Source organism: Lactuca sativa, chromosome 7, assembly GCF_002870075.4.
Source record: "Lactuca sativa cultivar Salinas chromosome 7, Lsat_Salinas_v11, whole genome shotgun sequence".
NCBI classification, from domain to species: Eukaryota; Viridiplantae; Streptophyta; class Magnoliopsida; order Asterales; family Asteraceae; genus Lactuca; species Lactuca sativa.
The window spans coordinates 204,652,767-204,669,763 of NC_056629.2; the positions used below are offsets into that span (position 1 = coordinate 204,652,767).

The 16,997-nt window shown below is 40.3% G+C and overlaps 1 protein-coding gene across 1 annotated transcript; it reads left to right on the top strand.

The window, feature by feature from the left end:
- Window positions 1–16,144: 16,144 nt before the first annotated feature.
- Window positions 16,145–16,991, top strand: LOC128127014 (TMV resistance protein N-like). Its single transcript, XM_052765196.1, has one exon. It carries the CDS (start codon window positions 16,208–16,210, stop codon window positions 16,709–16,711), a length of 504 nt encoding a protein of 167 aa, XP_052621156.1. The 5' UTR covers window positions 16,145–16,207; the 3' UTR covers window positions 16,712–16,991.
- Window positions 16,992–16,997: the final 6 nt, after the last annotated feature.

A 16,997-nucleotide genomic window follows, 5' to 3' on the forward strand; every position in this document is an offset into this window, starting at 1 on the left:
GGAGTTATCCTCGCAGCTTCAGGATCTGCTGGGGAAGAGGTTTATACGGCCGAGCAGCTCGCCGTGGGGAGAACCGATCCTTTTTGTGAAGAAAAAGGATGGTTAACACCGAATGTGGATAAATTATCGAGAGCTGAACAAGTTAACGGTCAAGAACCGTTATCCTTTGCCGAGGATCGACGATTTGTTCGATCAGCTGCATGGAGCGTCTTGGTTTTCCAAGATTGATCTGAGATCTGGATATCATCAGATGAGGGTGCGCGAGGAGGATATCCAGAAGACCGCATTCAGGACTCATTATGGGTATTACGAGTTCGTGGTGATGCCATTCGATCTCACGAATGTGCCTGCAACGTTCATGGATCTCATGAACAGGGTATGCAGACCGATGCTGGATCGATCAGTGATTGTGTTCATTGATGACATTTTGGTGTATTCGAGATCCAAGGAGCAGCATGAGAAGCATTTGCGAGAAATCCTCAGTATGCTGAGATCGGAGAGGCTTTACGCCAAATTCTCCAAGTGCGATTTTTGGTTACGAGAGGTGCAGTTCCTTGGTCACCTCGTTAACCAAAAGGGGATTTTGGTCGATTCGGCCAAGATCGAGGCGGTGATGAGTTGGGAGGTGCCAAAATCTCCTTCTGAGATCAGAAGTTTTCTAGGGTTGGCCGGCTATTATCGGAGGTTCATCAGGGATTTCTCCAAGATTGCTGTTCCTCTCACCAGGTTGACCCGGAAGGGTGTGGTGTTCAGCTGGGGCCTAGAGCAGCAGGCCTCATTTGAGACTCTTCACCAGAGATTGTGCGAAGCCCCGGTGTTGGCTCTTCCAGAGGGAATGGAGGACTTCGTGGTGTATTCTGACGCATCGATATCTGGGTTGGGCGTGGTGTTAATGCAGAGGGGGCATGTGATCGCGTACGCATCGAGGCAGCTGAAGCCCCACGAGGCAAGGTATCCCACCCACAATCTAGAGTTGGGGGCTGTGGTGTTCGCCCTCAAGATTTGGCGCCATTATCTGTATGGGGTTCGGTGTACGATATACACGGACCACAAGAATTTGAAGTATTTGATGGATCAGCCAAACTTGAATATGCGTCAGAGGAGATGGTTGGATGTAGTAAAAGATTACGACTGCGAGATCCTTTACCACCCGGGTAAGGCTAATGTTGTAGCCGATGCACTGAGTCGAAGGGCGGAGAGCGCCCAGATGCGGGATGTTTGTTTGAGATTGACCGTGATGGCTCCGGTGTTGGATACCATTCGTGGGGCCCAGGCTAAGGCCGTGAGATCAGAAAACCAGAAGAGAGAACGAGTTGTCGGGTTGGTATCGGAGTTCGTTACTGATAGCCAGGGGCTTATGACATTCCAGGGTCATATCTGGGTACCGTTTGTGGGCGGGATGCGTACCATTTTGATGGAAGAGGCTCATCGATCGAAGTTCTCGATCCATCCTGGGGCAACTAAGATGTATTTGGACCTAAAGAGAGAGTATTGGTGGCCCTATATGAAGAGGGATGTTGCATGGTTTGTTGAGAGGTGCTTAACCTGTCGTAACGTTAAGGCCGAGCACCAGAGACCGCATGGTAAGTTGCAGCCGTTGGAGGTTCCCGAGTGGAAGTGGGAACAGATTACCATTGATTTTATCACCAAATTTCCGAGGACTACTAGGGGAGTCGATGCAGTTTGGGTGATTGTGGACAGGTTGACAAAGAGCGCCCACTTCCTTGCTATCAGTGAGAGCTCTTCCGCAGAGAGGTTGGCAGAGTTGTACGTGAGAGAGGTGGTATCGCGACATGGAGTACCAATCTCGATCGTCTCAGATCGAGATGTGCGTTTCACTTCCAGATTCTGGAAAAAATTTCATGAGGAATTGGGTACGAGGCTGCATTTTAGTACCGCATACCACCCACAGACTGACGGGTAGAGCGAGCAGACGATTCAGACGCTCGAGGACATGCTTCGGGCATGTGTATTGGACTTCGGAGGGAGTTGGGACACGTACCTACCTTTGGCAGAATTTTCATATAACAACAGCCATCATTCGAGCATCGGTATGCCGCCTTTTGAGCTGTTGTATGGGAGGAGGTGTCGGACTCCCATCTGCTAGGGAGAGGTAGGGAAATGTGTGATGGGTAGTACAAAGATAGTACTTCAGACGACGGAGCAGATTCAGCAGGTCAGACAGAGGTTTTTGACCGCTCAGAGTCGCCAGAAGAGTTATGCGGATAGGCGTCGGTCCGAGCTTGAGTTTCAGGTCGGAGATTTTGTGCTCCTGAAGGTATCTCCTTGGAAAGGATTGATCCGGTTCAGGAAGAGAGGCAAGCTAGGGCCCCGGTATATTGGTCCGTTTAGAGTGACCGCGAGGGTGGGCAGGGTAGCATATCGTTTGGAGCTACATGAGGATTTGGGGCAGATTCATGACACTTTCCACGTGTCACAGTTGCGGAAATGTATAGCCGATGAGTCAGCAGTGGTGCCATTAGAGGATATTCAGGTGGATGCGAGCCTGAATTACTCTGAGAGACCGGTGGCGATCAGGGGTCGGAAGATCAAGGTTTTGCGGAACAAGGAAGTGCCTCTGGTTTTGGTTCAGTGGCAACATCGGAATGGGTCCGAGATGACTTGGGAGTCAGAGTCGGAGATGCGTGAGTAGCATCCGGAGTTGTTTCCAGAATGAGACTTCGAGGGCGAAGTCTGATTCAAATGGGGGAGAATTGAAACATCCGGATTTCCAGGTATATTATTTTTATTTAATTATTTTGGAGTTTGTGGAGGAACTCGGCGAGTTGGAGCCAAGACTCGTCGAGTAGGGTTGCGAATGTTCTTCCGGGTTCACGTCCGGACTCGGTGAGTCCACGTTGTTTAATGAAACCCTAATCCCCCGGGTTTGGAGCCTATTTAAGGGAACTTATAGCCTCCCATTGTGGCTACCAGTCCCTTGAGAGAACCCTAAGTGAGCCAAATCGCTGTGAGGAAGAAGAAGTCACTTTTGATCCTTGTACCTTTGGTTTTGCAAGAAGGAGGTGACCAAGAGCAAAGAGGAGGTGCGATTCTAGCAGTTCCAGAGTTCAGAGACTTCATTTTGAGGTAATAGTTCGAACCTCCTTCAGTTTTGGTATTGATCATTAGATTTAGGGTTTTCTAACCCCTTTGGAGAGTGATTATGTGGAGCAAATGGTCCCTCTTCGAGTTTGTGCCTTGGATCTGGACTCAAAGAGGTCCAGAGACCTTAACCCTTGGAGCTTTATGGATCGGTTTGGGGTTATTGGACTTAGGTTGCCATTTTTGGGACTAAATCTCCTTTTGATGCCTTGTTGTTGTTATACAAGCATCAAGTTTCGGACTTTACGTGACATTCATGCTTGGGAAGGCTAGATCTATGGTTTAGGGAAACAGATCTGACCTCAGGAGGCCAGGAGAGTTTGTGCATGGCATGAACTCGCCGAGTTGTTCTTGGGACTCGGCGAGTAGGGTTAGGGTTTCACGTAAATTGCTCAGTGAGTAGACTTGCCAAGTTGGGGGATGACTCAGTGAGTCAGAAGGGGGTTAGAGGACTGAAGTTCAAGGTGGTACTCGCCGAGTTGTTCTTGAGACTCGGCGAGTTGAGTCGGGGTGGCCCCGCGATTCATGCCTGGTATGACTCGTCGAGCATAGGGAGGGACTCGGCGTGCCAAGCGGGACAAAGTGTTAGAGAACATGTGTAAACTCGCCGAGTCACCAGGGTGCACTCGGCGAGTAGGGTCAAAGTGTGACCGTTGACTTTTATTGACTTTTAGGGTTTGGTCAACAATGGAGTACTTGTGCCGAGAGGGGGGTAAAATAGTCTTTTACCCTTCTGAGGGTGCCAATGGCAGGTTGAGTCTAGTCTCGAGAGTTATATTTATAAGAGTATTTACTTTATGTGAATAGGCGGAGACTAGGCAATATTTCTACCGAGTCAGAGATTTACCGAGATGCCTGAGGTGAGTCTTCTCACTATACTTTACATTGAGTAGGTAATCGGAGTTATGTGATACAATGTTTGTATGCTATATTTGTGTTATGTGTTGCACTGCATTATTCTATGTGATTTATGTTGTGCATGTTTACAGAGTGAGAACCTGAAGGTTCATAGAGATAGAACCTGAGGGTTCACAGATTTTGGGTGCACGGACCCACAGAGTTATAGCCTCGAGTGGCTAATATGTGTTATATATGGTATTTTGGGGAACTCACTAAGCTTTGTGCTTACAGTGTTTCGTGTCATGTGTTTCAGGTACTAGTGAGGATCGCGGGAAGGCGCCGACTTGATCAGTACACACACTGGATTTTTATGTTATGAGATCTTGGGATTGATATATGTTATGAATTGAGTTTTAAACAATGATGTTTTTATAAATAATAAATGAATTATGTTTTTATAAAATGCGAAAAATTGTTTTGAAATTTACGGTGTTACATGATCCATGAGGTACCTCAAACTCTTATGGTCCGTGTAGATGGTACAGTGAACCCCATAGAGGTAATGACGCCAAATCTTGAGGGAGAATACAACATGTCACACCCCAAAACCAAGAACGGCGGAAACGTTTTGGGGCGGAGGACGTCATGTATAGTATCACAACACAGTAAATGTAAATAAGCAAACAACATCATCCATTGCATTAAATATATAATTTTAATACAAGTGTGTTCTGTACAGTTAGAGACACCAAAATAATGTAAAACAAGATAATATGAGATGAGTCTTGAATGCACTCCATCTTCTCAAAAGCTGGCCTCGGTACCTGTCTACTGATGACCTGAGAATACAAGTTATTTTGAAAGAGTTTATCAGCATTAAGCTGGTGAGTTCATAAGTATTTTAGTGTCAATGTTTGTTGTCAAAACGTTTGAACCTGTCTCAATGTATAAGTTTGTAAAAATGTAAGTAAGTGTTTGAAAGTGTTTGTAAAATTCTGAATCTCTCAGAAAATCCTATATTTTCTATTAAAGTGTAACCTTCTACCAAGGCTTAACTGTTTTGTATACTCGTTTGTTGTAAAAGTATGTGATTTCCCAAGTGTAACTATCATTTAATAAAATGTAGTATGTACATTATTGCTTAAGTGAGGTTATCACTAAAATATGTAATGGGTAAATCATAGTAGTACTGTAGTTTTGTATAATAAGAACTACTGCTGTACTAATTACTACCTTAAACCGGGTTTATATTAAGGTATAATGTGATAAATTGCACCATGCTATCGACTGGTAACAACGACATAATGAATGGTCGTAATAAAGAAATGACGTTTGACACCCGCAGACCTGCAAGTCCGGCTGTAGCTAGCAGCAAGGTGTAGGATAGTCAATCCAGTATAGATCTATATGCAAACTCACGCTCTCCCTCCAAGAGAATTCTGGCTACAACTCGGGCCATGACATTTAAGGCATGCTCCGACACAGTGGATCACAATTGTTAACGTATTCATGTATATGTATTGTTTCTCGTTCTAGTATAGTTGTATATGTCCTGTTTCTAGTACAGATGTATATGTACATGTTTCTAGTATAGTTGTATATGTTCATGTTTCTAGTATAACTATATATGTACATGGTTCTGGTATAGCTGTATATATACTTGTTTCTAGTATAGCTGTATATGTACTTGTTTCTAGTATGGCTGTATATGTACTTGTTTCTAGTATAGCTGTATATGTACTTGTTTCTAGTATAGCTGTATATGTACTTGTTTCTAGTATAGCTGTATATGTACTTGTTTCTAGAATTGTTGTATATGTACTTGTTTCTAGTATATGTTCCTGTGTTACCCCGATGGTAACTAACTATTGATGTACTGATAAGTATGAATATGGAAGTACTTTTATGTCTATATATGTATATATGATATATAAGTAATATTGAAACGACCTTCGGATGGTCACCCGAAATCCCACCAGACCACATCCAAATCGAGAAAAAGGAAATAGGGCGGATGGCCTTCCTAAGCCCTTTAAACATTATTTATATATTTATACATATATGGGCATGCAATTGAATATATAAAAGTATAAAATAAGTTTTCATAAAACATTTGAAGCGTAAATATTATTTCAAGACAAGATCGACTTGATGTCAATCTTTAAAACAATTAGAAGGCATAAGATAATAAAACAGTTTAAGTATAAGAAGCATTTGTTGAAACACAGTCTGTAAATAAGTTCGGATAGTAAAAGAGTTTGTAAAACATTTCAAAGTAAAGCAGTTTGATAAACAGTTTGAACAGTGGTAAAAATCGTTGTTTTCCTAGTTATTAATCACATGTGATTAAATGCAATCACATGTGATTGAAGCAATAATTATAAGTATTTGACTTGTATCCCCCCCATAAAGTATTTAAAACATTTAAAATCATTTCAAAGGTTGATTCAAGGGGTATGAACTCACTTGTGGTGAGCTGTACGAGTCGCAGTGTCGGATACCGTGCTAGGTGGCAAACGGAGACTTGTTTACACGCACGAGCCTAGTTATCATATAACACGCATATATATAACTAATTAGCCAAATAATAACTTAATAAATAAGTTAATACACTTAGGAACATGCAAACACTTTTTATAACTGTTTAAGGTCCTAATGGTTGCATCTAAGTTGCTACGGGACAAGGCAAAAGGGTTTGAAACATCAAATGGCCTTGCATAAGAGTTCACCACCCAACAAACCCCACCCTTTGGATTTTACGGCCATAAACTCATGGGTTTATGGCCATGAACTCCTCACATGGTGGTTTTGGGTGTTTTAAAGTGTTATCTTGATCCTAGTACACTCCTACCTTTGTTGGAATAACACATGAAGTAGTTTAAGGCCCTAGAATGCTCCATAGGAGAGTTTACGGCCTAAAGTCCATTTCCCCTAGAGTTTACGACCGTAAACTCCTATGGGGTGATGGATTTTAATTGATTTGAGGCACTTGCACATCAAGGATGGCTTCCATGATTTTATCTAAGGCTAATGGGGACAAGAGGCACATTTTTGTACCTTCACTTGGAGTTTACAGCCCAAGAGGTGTTCCTTGGCCATAAACTCCCTTTAAGGGATGTTCTTGATGTCCTTTCCTCCCCATTATAGTCGTAGGTGTTCAAGGGTAATTGTCTTAAGGCCTTAGGGGTGTTTGGAATGCTTTTTACCCTAGAAAAAGGGGTTTACGGCCCAAGAGATATTCTTGGCCGTAAACTCCTATAACTTAAAGATTTTGATGTGTTTTGATGTCTAAAATAGGTACAAGCATTTGAGGGTTAAGGTCCTTAAGCATTAGGGGTGGTTTAGGGCACTAAATGCCCTTGAAAAGGGGTTTACGACCCAAGAGAAGTTCTTGGCCGTAAACTCCTATTACTTGATGATTTTGGATGCTTTCTAGTCTATAAAGATCATACACAAGGTCCTTAATAAGTTGCCTAACATGGGGATGGGTCTAGGAAGCCTTAAAGTTCCATTTTGGAGTTTACTCCCCAAGAACGTTCTTGGGCGGTAAACTCCCGGATCTTGCAATCTAAACATGTAATTGATATTATAAAGCATCTAACAAGTATTGAAACACATTTAGTAAAGTAGACTCACAATCTGGGATGAAAACCCGAAGATCCATCAGAGAGAATATGGCTTTTCTCTATTTGGAATTGTGAATAATGAATTAATTTAATTCAGAAAACTATTTATAGTCCTGGAATATTTTGGCAGAAAATATTTTTATTCCCGATATAGGACTGCAACAGTATGAAACTTGAAATGCCCAAATTTCACAAAACCAGGAGCATCCACTCTCCTGATATCACCTTAAACATAAACCCTAATGTACACAAACTGTTTCGGAAAAGTATGAAATTCACAGAAACTGGACTAGCTTCTATTGGATAGATAATGTTTGTACAAATGGAAATTTCGGGTTGTCACACAACAGCCCCCAACTCCGAATCATGCGTCGGGAAGTTCGCCTCATGAGGCTTCAACTGTCTCGACGCGTAGGCGATGACATGCCCTCTATGCATCAATATTGCGCCCAAAACTGAGATGGACGCATCGCAGTACATAACAAAATCCACCATGCCCTCTGGCAGAGCTAAGATTGGCGCCTCGCACAATCTCTGTCTCAGTGTCTCGAAAGCGGCCTGCTACTCAGGCCCCCAACGAAAGACCACGGCCTTGCTTGTTAGCCTGGTCAGAGGTACGGCTATCTTGGAGAAATCCTGGATGAATCTCCGATAGTAGCCGGCTAATCCTAGGAAACTCCGAATCTTGGATGGAGACCTCGGAACCTCCCATCTCATCACGACCTCCACTTTGGCCGGGTCCACTGAGATCCCGTTCTGGTTGACGAGATGCCTAAGGAACTGCACCTCGCGCAACCAGAACTCACACTTGGAGAACTTAGCATACAAGTTCTCCCTCCTCAAAGTCTCTAGAACCTCTCGCAGATGCTCCTCGTGCTCCTCTTGCATCTTGGAGTAAACCAAGATATCATCAATAAACACTATCACAGATCGGTCTAACATCGGTCTACACATGCGGTTCATGAGGTCCATGAACGTGGCAGGAGTGTTGGTGAGCCCGAAGGGCATCACCACAAACTCGTAGTGGCCATAGCGCCTACGAAACGCAGTCTTCTGTACATCCTCCTCTCTGACCCTGATCTGATGATATCCTGAACGCAGATCAATCTTGGAGAACCAAGATGCTCCCTGTAGCTGGTTAAAGAGGTCATCAATCATCGGGAGTGGGTATCGGTTCTTCACCATTACCTTGTTCAGCTCCCGGTAATCTATACACATCCGATGCGACCCGTCCTTCTTCCTCACAAACAAAATCGGGGCTCCCAGGGAGAGTTACTCGGTCTAATGAATCCCTTGTCTAACAGCTCTTGCATCTGTGTAGACAACTCCTGCATCTCAGGAGGAGCCAACCGATACGGTGCCTTGGCTATCGGAGCCGCACCAGGGACTAGGTCGATCCTGAATTCCACCTGCCTCTCCGAAGGTATGCCTGGCAACTCCTCAGGGAATACATCCGTAAACTCTCACACTACGGGCACATCGCCCACTGTCGCCTTACCCACCTCTCGGGTGTCCATAACATAAGCGACATATCTTGCGCAACCCTGCTGAAGGTAACGCATATCTCTCGCTACTGAACATACCGCTGGTCCTTGCTGTGGCCTCTCGCCCCGAACTACCAATTCTCCCCCACTTGGGGGTCCTGATCCGAACCAGCTGCTGCGCGCAATCTATCACTGCCCCATTGGGGCTCAACCAATCCATGCCTATATTCACCTTGTTCCCCCTCAACAGAATAGGAACCAGGTATACCAGGTAACGCTCCTCGAACAGCCTCAAAACACAGTCCTGATAGACCTCCGATGCTCGTACTGACCGGTCGTCTGCAATCTCTACCTCTAAAGGGCAATCCAACATGCCCGAAGACTCAGGAAACTTCTTGCTAAGCATAAGAGAGACAAATGATCGGGTAGCCCCTGAATCAAATAGTACCTGAACTAGGATACCGTTCACATGGAACGATCCTAAACATAGCACATACATAACATATCAAAATCACAGCAGAGCATCATAAAGCATAATGATAAGAAATCATACCCTTCACCACATCGGGTGCAGCGCGTGCCTCCTCGGTAGTCAACTGGAATGCCCTGCTCCTCACCACTCGAGCCTCTACCTTGCCCTGCCGGCCATCAGTGATCCGCATGGTTGCTGGGGCTGGCGCCTTCACTGGCGCTGATGTTGTTGTCAACTGGGGGCAGTTGGCCTTCTTGTGGCCCTTCTGGTTGCAATGGAAACATAGCAACTCATACGTCTGAATAACCGGTGCAGGGGCAGTACAATCCCTACTGAAATGCCCCGTCTTGCCACACTTGTAGCAGCCCGACGATCCCAATCTACACGCCCCGTCATGTGGCCTGCCGTATTTCCTGCAGCGGCCCGGTCCTGACTGGCCTTTCGGCCTACCATCCGATCCCTTGGGCTTCTTCCCCGAAGCCCCAGTCGTTTGACCCTCATCTATCTTTCTTTCCCTGACATGCTCTAGATCAATCTCCATCTCCCTTGCCCTGCCAATCATGGAATCCAGGGTAGGGCACGCTGAAAAACTAACATGCTCCCGAATGTCGGCCCGTAGCATGTCGTGGTAGCGGGTCCTCCTCATATCCTCATCTCCCGCATACTGGGGCACCAAAAATGCCCTCTCCCGGAACTTGGCGGTGATCTTCGCCACAGTCTCCATAGTTTGTCTCATGTCCAAAAACTCCCTGGCCAGATGCTGAAGCTCTACAGCTGACGCAAACTCTGCTCGGAATCGGGTCACAAAATCTGACCATGTCATAGCCTCAACAGCCGAGGCTCCCAGAGAGTCACCAACCGACTCCCACCAATCACTAGTCCGGTCCCTCAAACACCCTGCTGCAAATCGTACCTTCGACCCCTCGGGGTAGAAGCTGGTCAGCTGCGTGGACTCAATGTCCGCAATCCATCGTCTGGTAGCAATGGGGTCCTTCACAACTTTATGGATCCTAGGCATGTTAAGTCTTTGGATCTTAAGTGCTTAATCCATTAAGCACTTAACAAGGTTTTGGCAAACTGCCCAGTACACCCAACGTACTGGGTCAACCACCTCGATGGTGGTCAACGTTTGGATGAGTATGCCTCGTGTACCCAGAGGAGTACGCCTCGCGTACTTGTCCTCTGTTGGGCTTTTGACAAATGGGCTTCGGTTTTTGGGCTGTTTATGGACTAAATGGGGGCCTTTGTTGGACTTTGTAAATAAGATATTTTGGATCACGTTGTGATAGTGGATCATGGGGTTAGGCCCAATAAGGAGGTTGGGCCTAATTTAGTAAATTGGGCTAATAGTGGACTTATGTATATATACTTTCAAGTTAAGGATTTGTGTTGGGCTTTGGCCCAACAAAGGGAATGGACTTAATGAGTTATGTGGACCCTTAGTCAAGGGAGTAATGTTGGGTATTAACCTAGTATTTATTATGTGACAGTTCGGGATTCCCAGTGAGACAATAGTCAGAGAGTTACAATATTTTCAGCACTAATGGTGAGGTGAGTTATCCTCAATATACTCAAGGGTCTAAGGCACCAAGGCCGGCCCTTTGGATTGTTATCTGGTTATGTTATGCTAGTATGATATGTTAGATCGATATCCTAGTGGGTAGGATAATATTATGTGGAATGTGGTATGACCTGTTAGATCGATATTTTAGAGGGTAAGATAATGTTGTGTTCTATGTGGTATGATCTGTTAGATCAGTTGTTGTCTATAGACTGTTATGTGGTTATCTGTTATATATGTGCACATGTTTTGTTTGTCGGTTGAGGCTTATCTGCTTTGTGCGGAGGCCAATAGAACCTCTTCTTGTGGGCCGTGAGTATTCCATCCGAGGATGATTGGACTTATAGTATGTGGGCATTCCAACTTGTTGGTTGTGGGCCTGGGGTATTCCATCCCAAGGATGATTGGACCCATAGTATATTGGCATTCCAACCAGAAGGTTGAGGGCCTGGGGTATTCCAACCTGACGGTTTACTGGACCCATAGTATGTTGTTTATGATTATACGTGTATTGTTGTGAGTATGGGTATTTTGGGGGAACTTACTAAGCTTTCAGGCTTACAGTTTCAGTTTATTGTTTCAGGTACATTAGGGGATTGCGGTAAGGCAAATGCGTGATTGTATAGCTCCTCATGTTTTGTTATAGTTTCTGGGAAAAAAATCTGATATAAACTATTTTGAAAACGAATTTGTAATCATTGTTGGATTTTCAATGTTTTGAAAAGTTTGAATTGGTTTGAATTTTATGGGTGTTACATTAATACATAGATAAATTATCATATATTTCAGAGGCAAGCATCAAAATAAAAACAAATTCATGAATTATAAAAGATGATAACTTATTTGAAATTAACGAAAAAGATGAAGATGAGTGAGAAATATAACATATCTTTACTCCACCACCACCACTATCATCAATACCGACGACTACTACGCTGCCATTAACCATCTCGACCACCAACCATCAGTGCCAACACCACCAACATCCTTCCCTAAAAAAATCAAATTTGGATAAAAAAAATTAGAATTCACAATTTAATTCATCATTTCAGACACTAATTCACAATTTAAATCTATTTCAAACATTATCTCACAACCGTGCATCAAAAAATACACATTCACAACGTAATAACTTACATATTCACAAATTAATACATAAAACACCCATTCACATTTTAGTACACTACATTCACAACCCATTTACATGTATAAAATTCCGATCTAGATAAAAAAAATCAAAATTCATAGTTTTATACAACATTTTAGACACCAATTCAAAGCTTAATTCAATATTTCAAACACTAATCAACAAACTAATGCATCAAAAAAAAATCAAAATTAATAGTATGATATGCATTTAAAACACTAGTTCACAAATTAATACAAAAATTTAAACACTTATACATAACTTAAAAACTTACAAATCTAGTTCATGCATTTCATCAAACACCTTGTGTGCATATTGTTTCCAGATCTAAGGTGATTTATAGATTTGAGATCGTCATGTTCCTTCGAGTCTCTAGATATCACATCAAACACCTTATGTGGAAATTATTTCCAAAACTTCTTTATCTGAACACCACCACTAATGAACCTATCAAATAAAAAGAGAAAATGGAGAAATGAGGATGTGGTAGTGGAATAGATCTGATGCAACCATGGAACCAGCGTTGACCACCATGAAATGCCCGTTAAACACTAGATCTATGCCTGAAAAATGCACCAAATACAACTAAATGTAAACAGATCTAAGAAATCAATGCATCTTTGACTTTAGATCTGAGAGGTTGATGGTGGTTGTTGACTTTTCATATGATCTGAAGTGAGGAAGCTTATCTGAAAACAAAATGCTTTATAAAATAGCATCTAAATGTTAGATTTGATCAGATCTATGTAGATCTGACCAGATTTATACATATCTGGTATGGTGCGATGAGCAAAGGAAAAACTACATGAGTAATAAAAGAGGAGAAGGAGGTGTAACGACTCTAATATGCTGGTGGAACCACCACCGACCACCGTGATGTACACAACAACCACCAGATCAATACTTGAAAAACATCAAACACATCCGATCTAATCTAGATCTAGTGGTGTGTCACCAAAGATCATCGTCAGAGCATATCTGAAGCAGCATGAAGGCAGTGGTGGAAAAGATGTGCGACATCGAGGTGCTGGTAGTGGTGTTTATGGCGGAACATAAGCGGCAAGAGTAAAAGGAGTTGCGGTGGCCAGAAAATCACAGATTTGGAAGATCTAGTATAACAACGTTTGGAAAATTACAGATCTGGAATATTTAGTGCAATGAAGGTCATAAATTTACAGATTTAGAAGAACCAGTGTCGCGAAGGAGAATCGGAATTCTGGAGGTACCAAAAAATTATAGATTTACAAGATGCCGAAAAATTGCAGATCTGGACGTCGAGAGTGGCGGAGGCGGTGGCAGAACGCCAGTGGTGGAAAGCAACATTAGTCTTCCAGCGGTGGTGCTTTGATGGCGACAATGGTGCCAACGACTATGCTTTGCAGGTGACAATGGTCCTGCCAGCTGAAGGTGGGAGCTGTGGTATTAAAGTTTGTGTGTTCTTACAAATGGTTGGAGAGTTTGAGATTGATTGAAACTCTTGATTTGATTGTAAAAATGAAATGTTTATATGTTTTGGTAGTATTAATGTCAGAATGACAATAATACCCTTAATAAAAATGATTTTTAAAAGGTTTTTAATTTTTTTGGTTCTCATTTGATATTTCTCTCTCTCTCTCTCTCTCTCTCTCTCTCTCTATATATATATATATATATATATATATATATATATATATATATATATATATATATATATATATATATATATATATATATATATGGAAAAGTGAATATACCCGTAATGGTATATAAACTTAGGTACACAAACTCATCATATTATATTGTTTTGCATCATATATATATATATATATATATATATATATATATATATATATATATATATATATATATATATATATATATATATATACACACACACATACATTGTAATTGTCCAATGTTCTTATAATTTAACTTCTAACTTGATTACTTCTAAGATTTTTATAAAATTTAACGTTTATTTTCGTCTTACATAATTTTCATTTTCAACTATAATATATATAGACTATTAGGTGTTCGACAAAAGTTGTGATATAAGAGGAAGACAATAGTGAAATTTCGAAAATATTCAAAGTAAATCAAGTTAGGGGTTGAAGTTTAATAACATTATAATGAATATATCAAACAAAATGACTAATTACATTGAGTTTGGGTACTTAAACTTATATAACCTTAAGGGTATATTCACTTTTCCCATATATATATATATATATATATATATATATATATATATATATATATATATATATATATATATATATATATATATATATATATATATATATATATATATAGGTTCCTTTGAGATTAAAAATAAAATAGAGAATTTTGAGATTCAACCTCAGCCACATATTTCAAGTATGCCGCTCTAACCCTCCGGCGTACTGGCGCATGAGACCTGTTATAATCATAAATGATTATATAGCGTCACCCATTCCTTTCTCCTCCGCTACCATCCCCACCACCACAACCGCCACCGCTACCACCACTACCATCACCTCTGACACCAGCCGACACCACCACTATCACATCTGTCACTTATACCACCACCTTTGTCACCAGCACCATTTATTACAACAACTGTCATAATCATATATGATTACACAGTTTGTGAACAGACATATATGTATAATCATTTATGATTACGCGTACACTGTTGCTGTGGAGCGTTAGAGCGGCAAATGAGAAATGTATGACTCAGGTTGAATCTCAAGATCTCTATTTTTTTTTAATCTCAAGTGAAACGTCTCTTATATATATATATATATATATATATATATATATATATATATATATATATATATATATATATATATATATATATATATATATATATATATGGAAAAGTGAGTATACCCTTAAGGGTATATAAACTTAGGTACCCAAACTCATAATAATACGTCGTTTTATTTGATATATTGATTATGATATTGTTAAACTTCAATCCTTAACTTGATTTATATTCAATATTTTTAAATTTTCACTATTATCTTCCTCTTATATCACATCTTTTTGTCGAACACTTACTAGGCTATATATATTATTGTTGAAAATGACAATTATGTAAGAGGTAGATAAATATGAAATTTATAAAAATCTTTGAAGTAATTCAAGTTAGAAGTTAAATTATAAGAACATTGGACAATTACAATGTCTATATATGATACAAAACGATATAGTATGGTGAGTTTGGGTACCTAAGCTTATATACCCTTAAGGGTATATTCACTTTTCCCATATATATATATATATATATATATATATATATATATATATATATATATATATATATATATATATAAAAGATCTTTTAAAATCTGATGAACATTAAAATAATAAAAACTTTTCTTATAATTCAATGTAAAAACAAGTTACCTAACATTCTTTTTAATCATGATTTTGTTTCCATTCTTCTAGAACGTCTTCTTTTGTAATGGTTTTGTATTTATTCATTTGACCACTTATTCCAATCAAATATGCATTTTGGAAATTTCATGGAAACATTGAGTTGTTTAAACCACATAACAATAAATAAATGATTGATTCTTATTAAATTGAAATATAAGAGTTTTAAATTTTGTATTTTAAATGTATAGTTATAAAATATTATAATTATTAATATGCAGGGTATTTGACAAACTAATGGTTAATGATAGTGTAGTAAAGAAAAGTTAATTTTAAAACTAAACTTTTTTTTTTATCATTATTAAAATCTCGTGAAGATTAAAAGAAAGAATATAAAATTTTCTCAATCATTCAATTGGAACACAAGTTACCTAACATTTATTTTAATATTGATTTTGTTTTCATTTATTTGTCTAACATTTTTTTTTAATAATGACGTTGCTTTTTCATTCATTTGTCTATTTATTATAGTCAAAAACGCACTTTGTAAATTTCTTGGAAACTCACATCTCAACCCTTGTATATATTTGATTTCGCGGAGGTGCTGAAACCACATAGCAAATCAGCATATAAATGGAAGCTTCATCATCAATTTATCCTGCTCAGACTTATTGTTCTCAATCGTGGAATTATGATGTATTTCTTAGTTTCAGAGGAGAAGATACTCGCAAGACTTTTGTAGATCATCTCTACACCGCTCTTGAACATCAGGGAATCTACACCTACAAGGACGACGAAACACTTCCTCGGGGCAATTCTATCAGACCATCTTTGATGAAGGCTATAGAAGAATCTCAGATTGCTGTCATCATACTGTCTGAAAACTATGCCGATTCATCATGGTGTTTAGATGAACTTGAATGCATTATGAAATGCAAGAATATAAAAGGCCAAACCGTTATGCCCATATTCTATGATGTGGATCCCTCCGAAGTAAGGAAACAAAAACGCAAATACGGAGAAGCATTTGCTAGACATGAGGTGGAGAACAAGACCAATGTTGAGTCTTGGAGAAAAGCACTTGTAGATGTAAGTAACCTTTCTGGATGGGAACCCAAGCACATTGCCAACGGGTAAATTCTTCTTGTTTTTTCACTTTTTATGATTAAGATTTGTGATCTACTTATACCTTATAGGCAATTTTTACAAATGTTTTAATTATTCTTGATGATGTTGATGACCTCAATAAACAGAGGCTTTAACTACATCACTTGATCCGAGCCGAATGATAATCACTACTATACTAACCGTAGGGTATTTAGCTTTCTGGTATACGTGCATATGAGGAATAGAAACCTGTTAATATTCATGAGATGCTTCCACTAGATGTGGTTTCTTATGCTAATGGGCAAGTTAAAAAGTA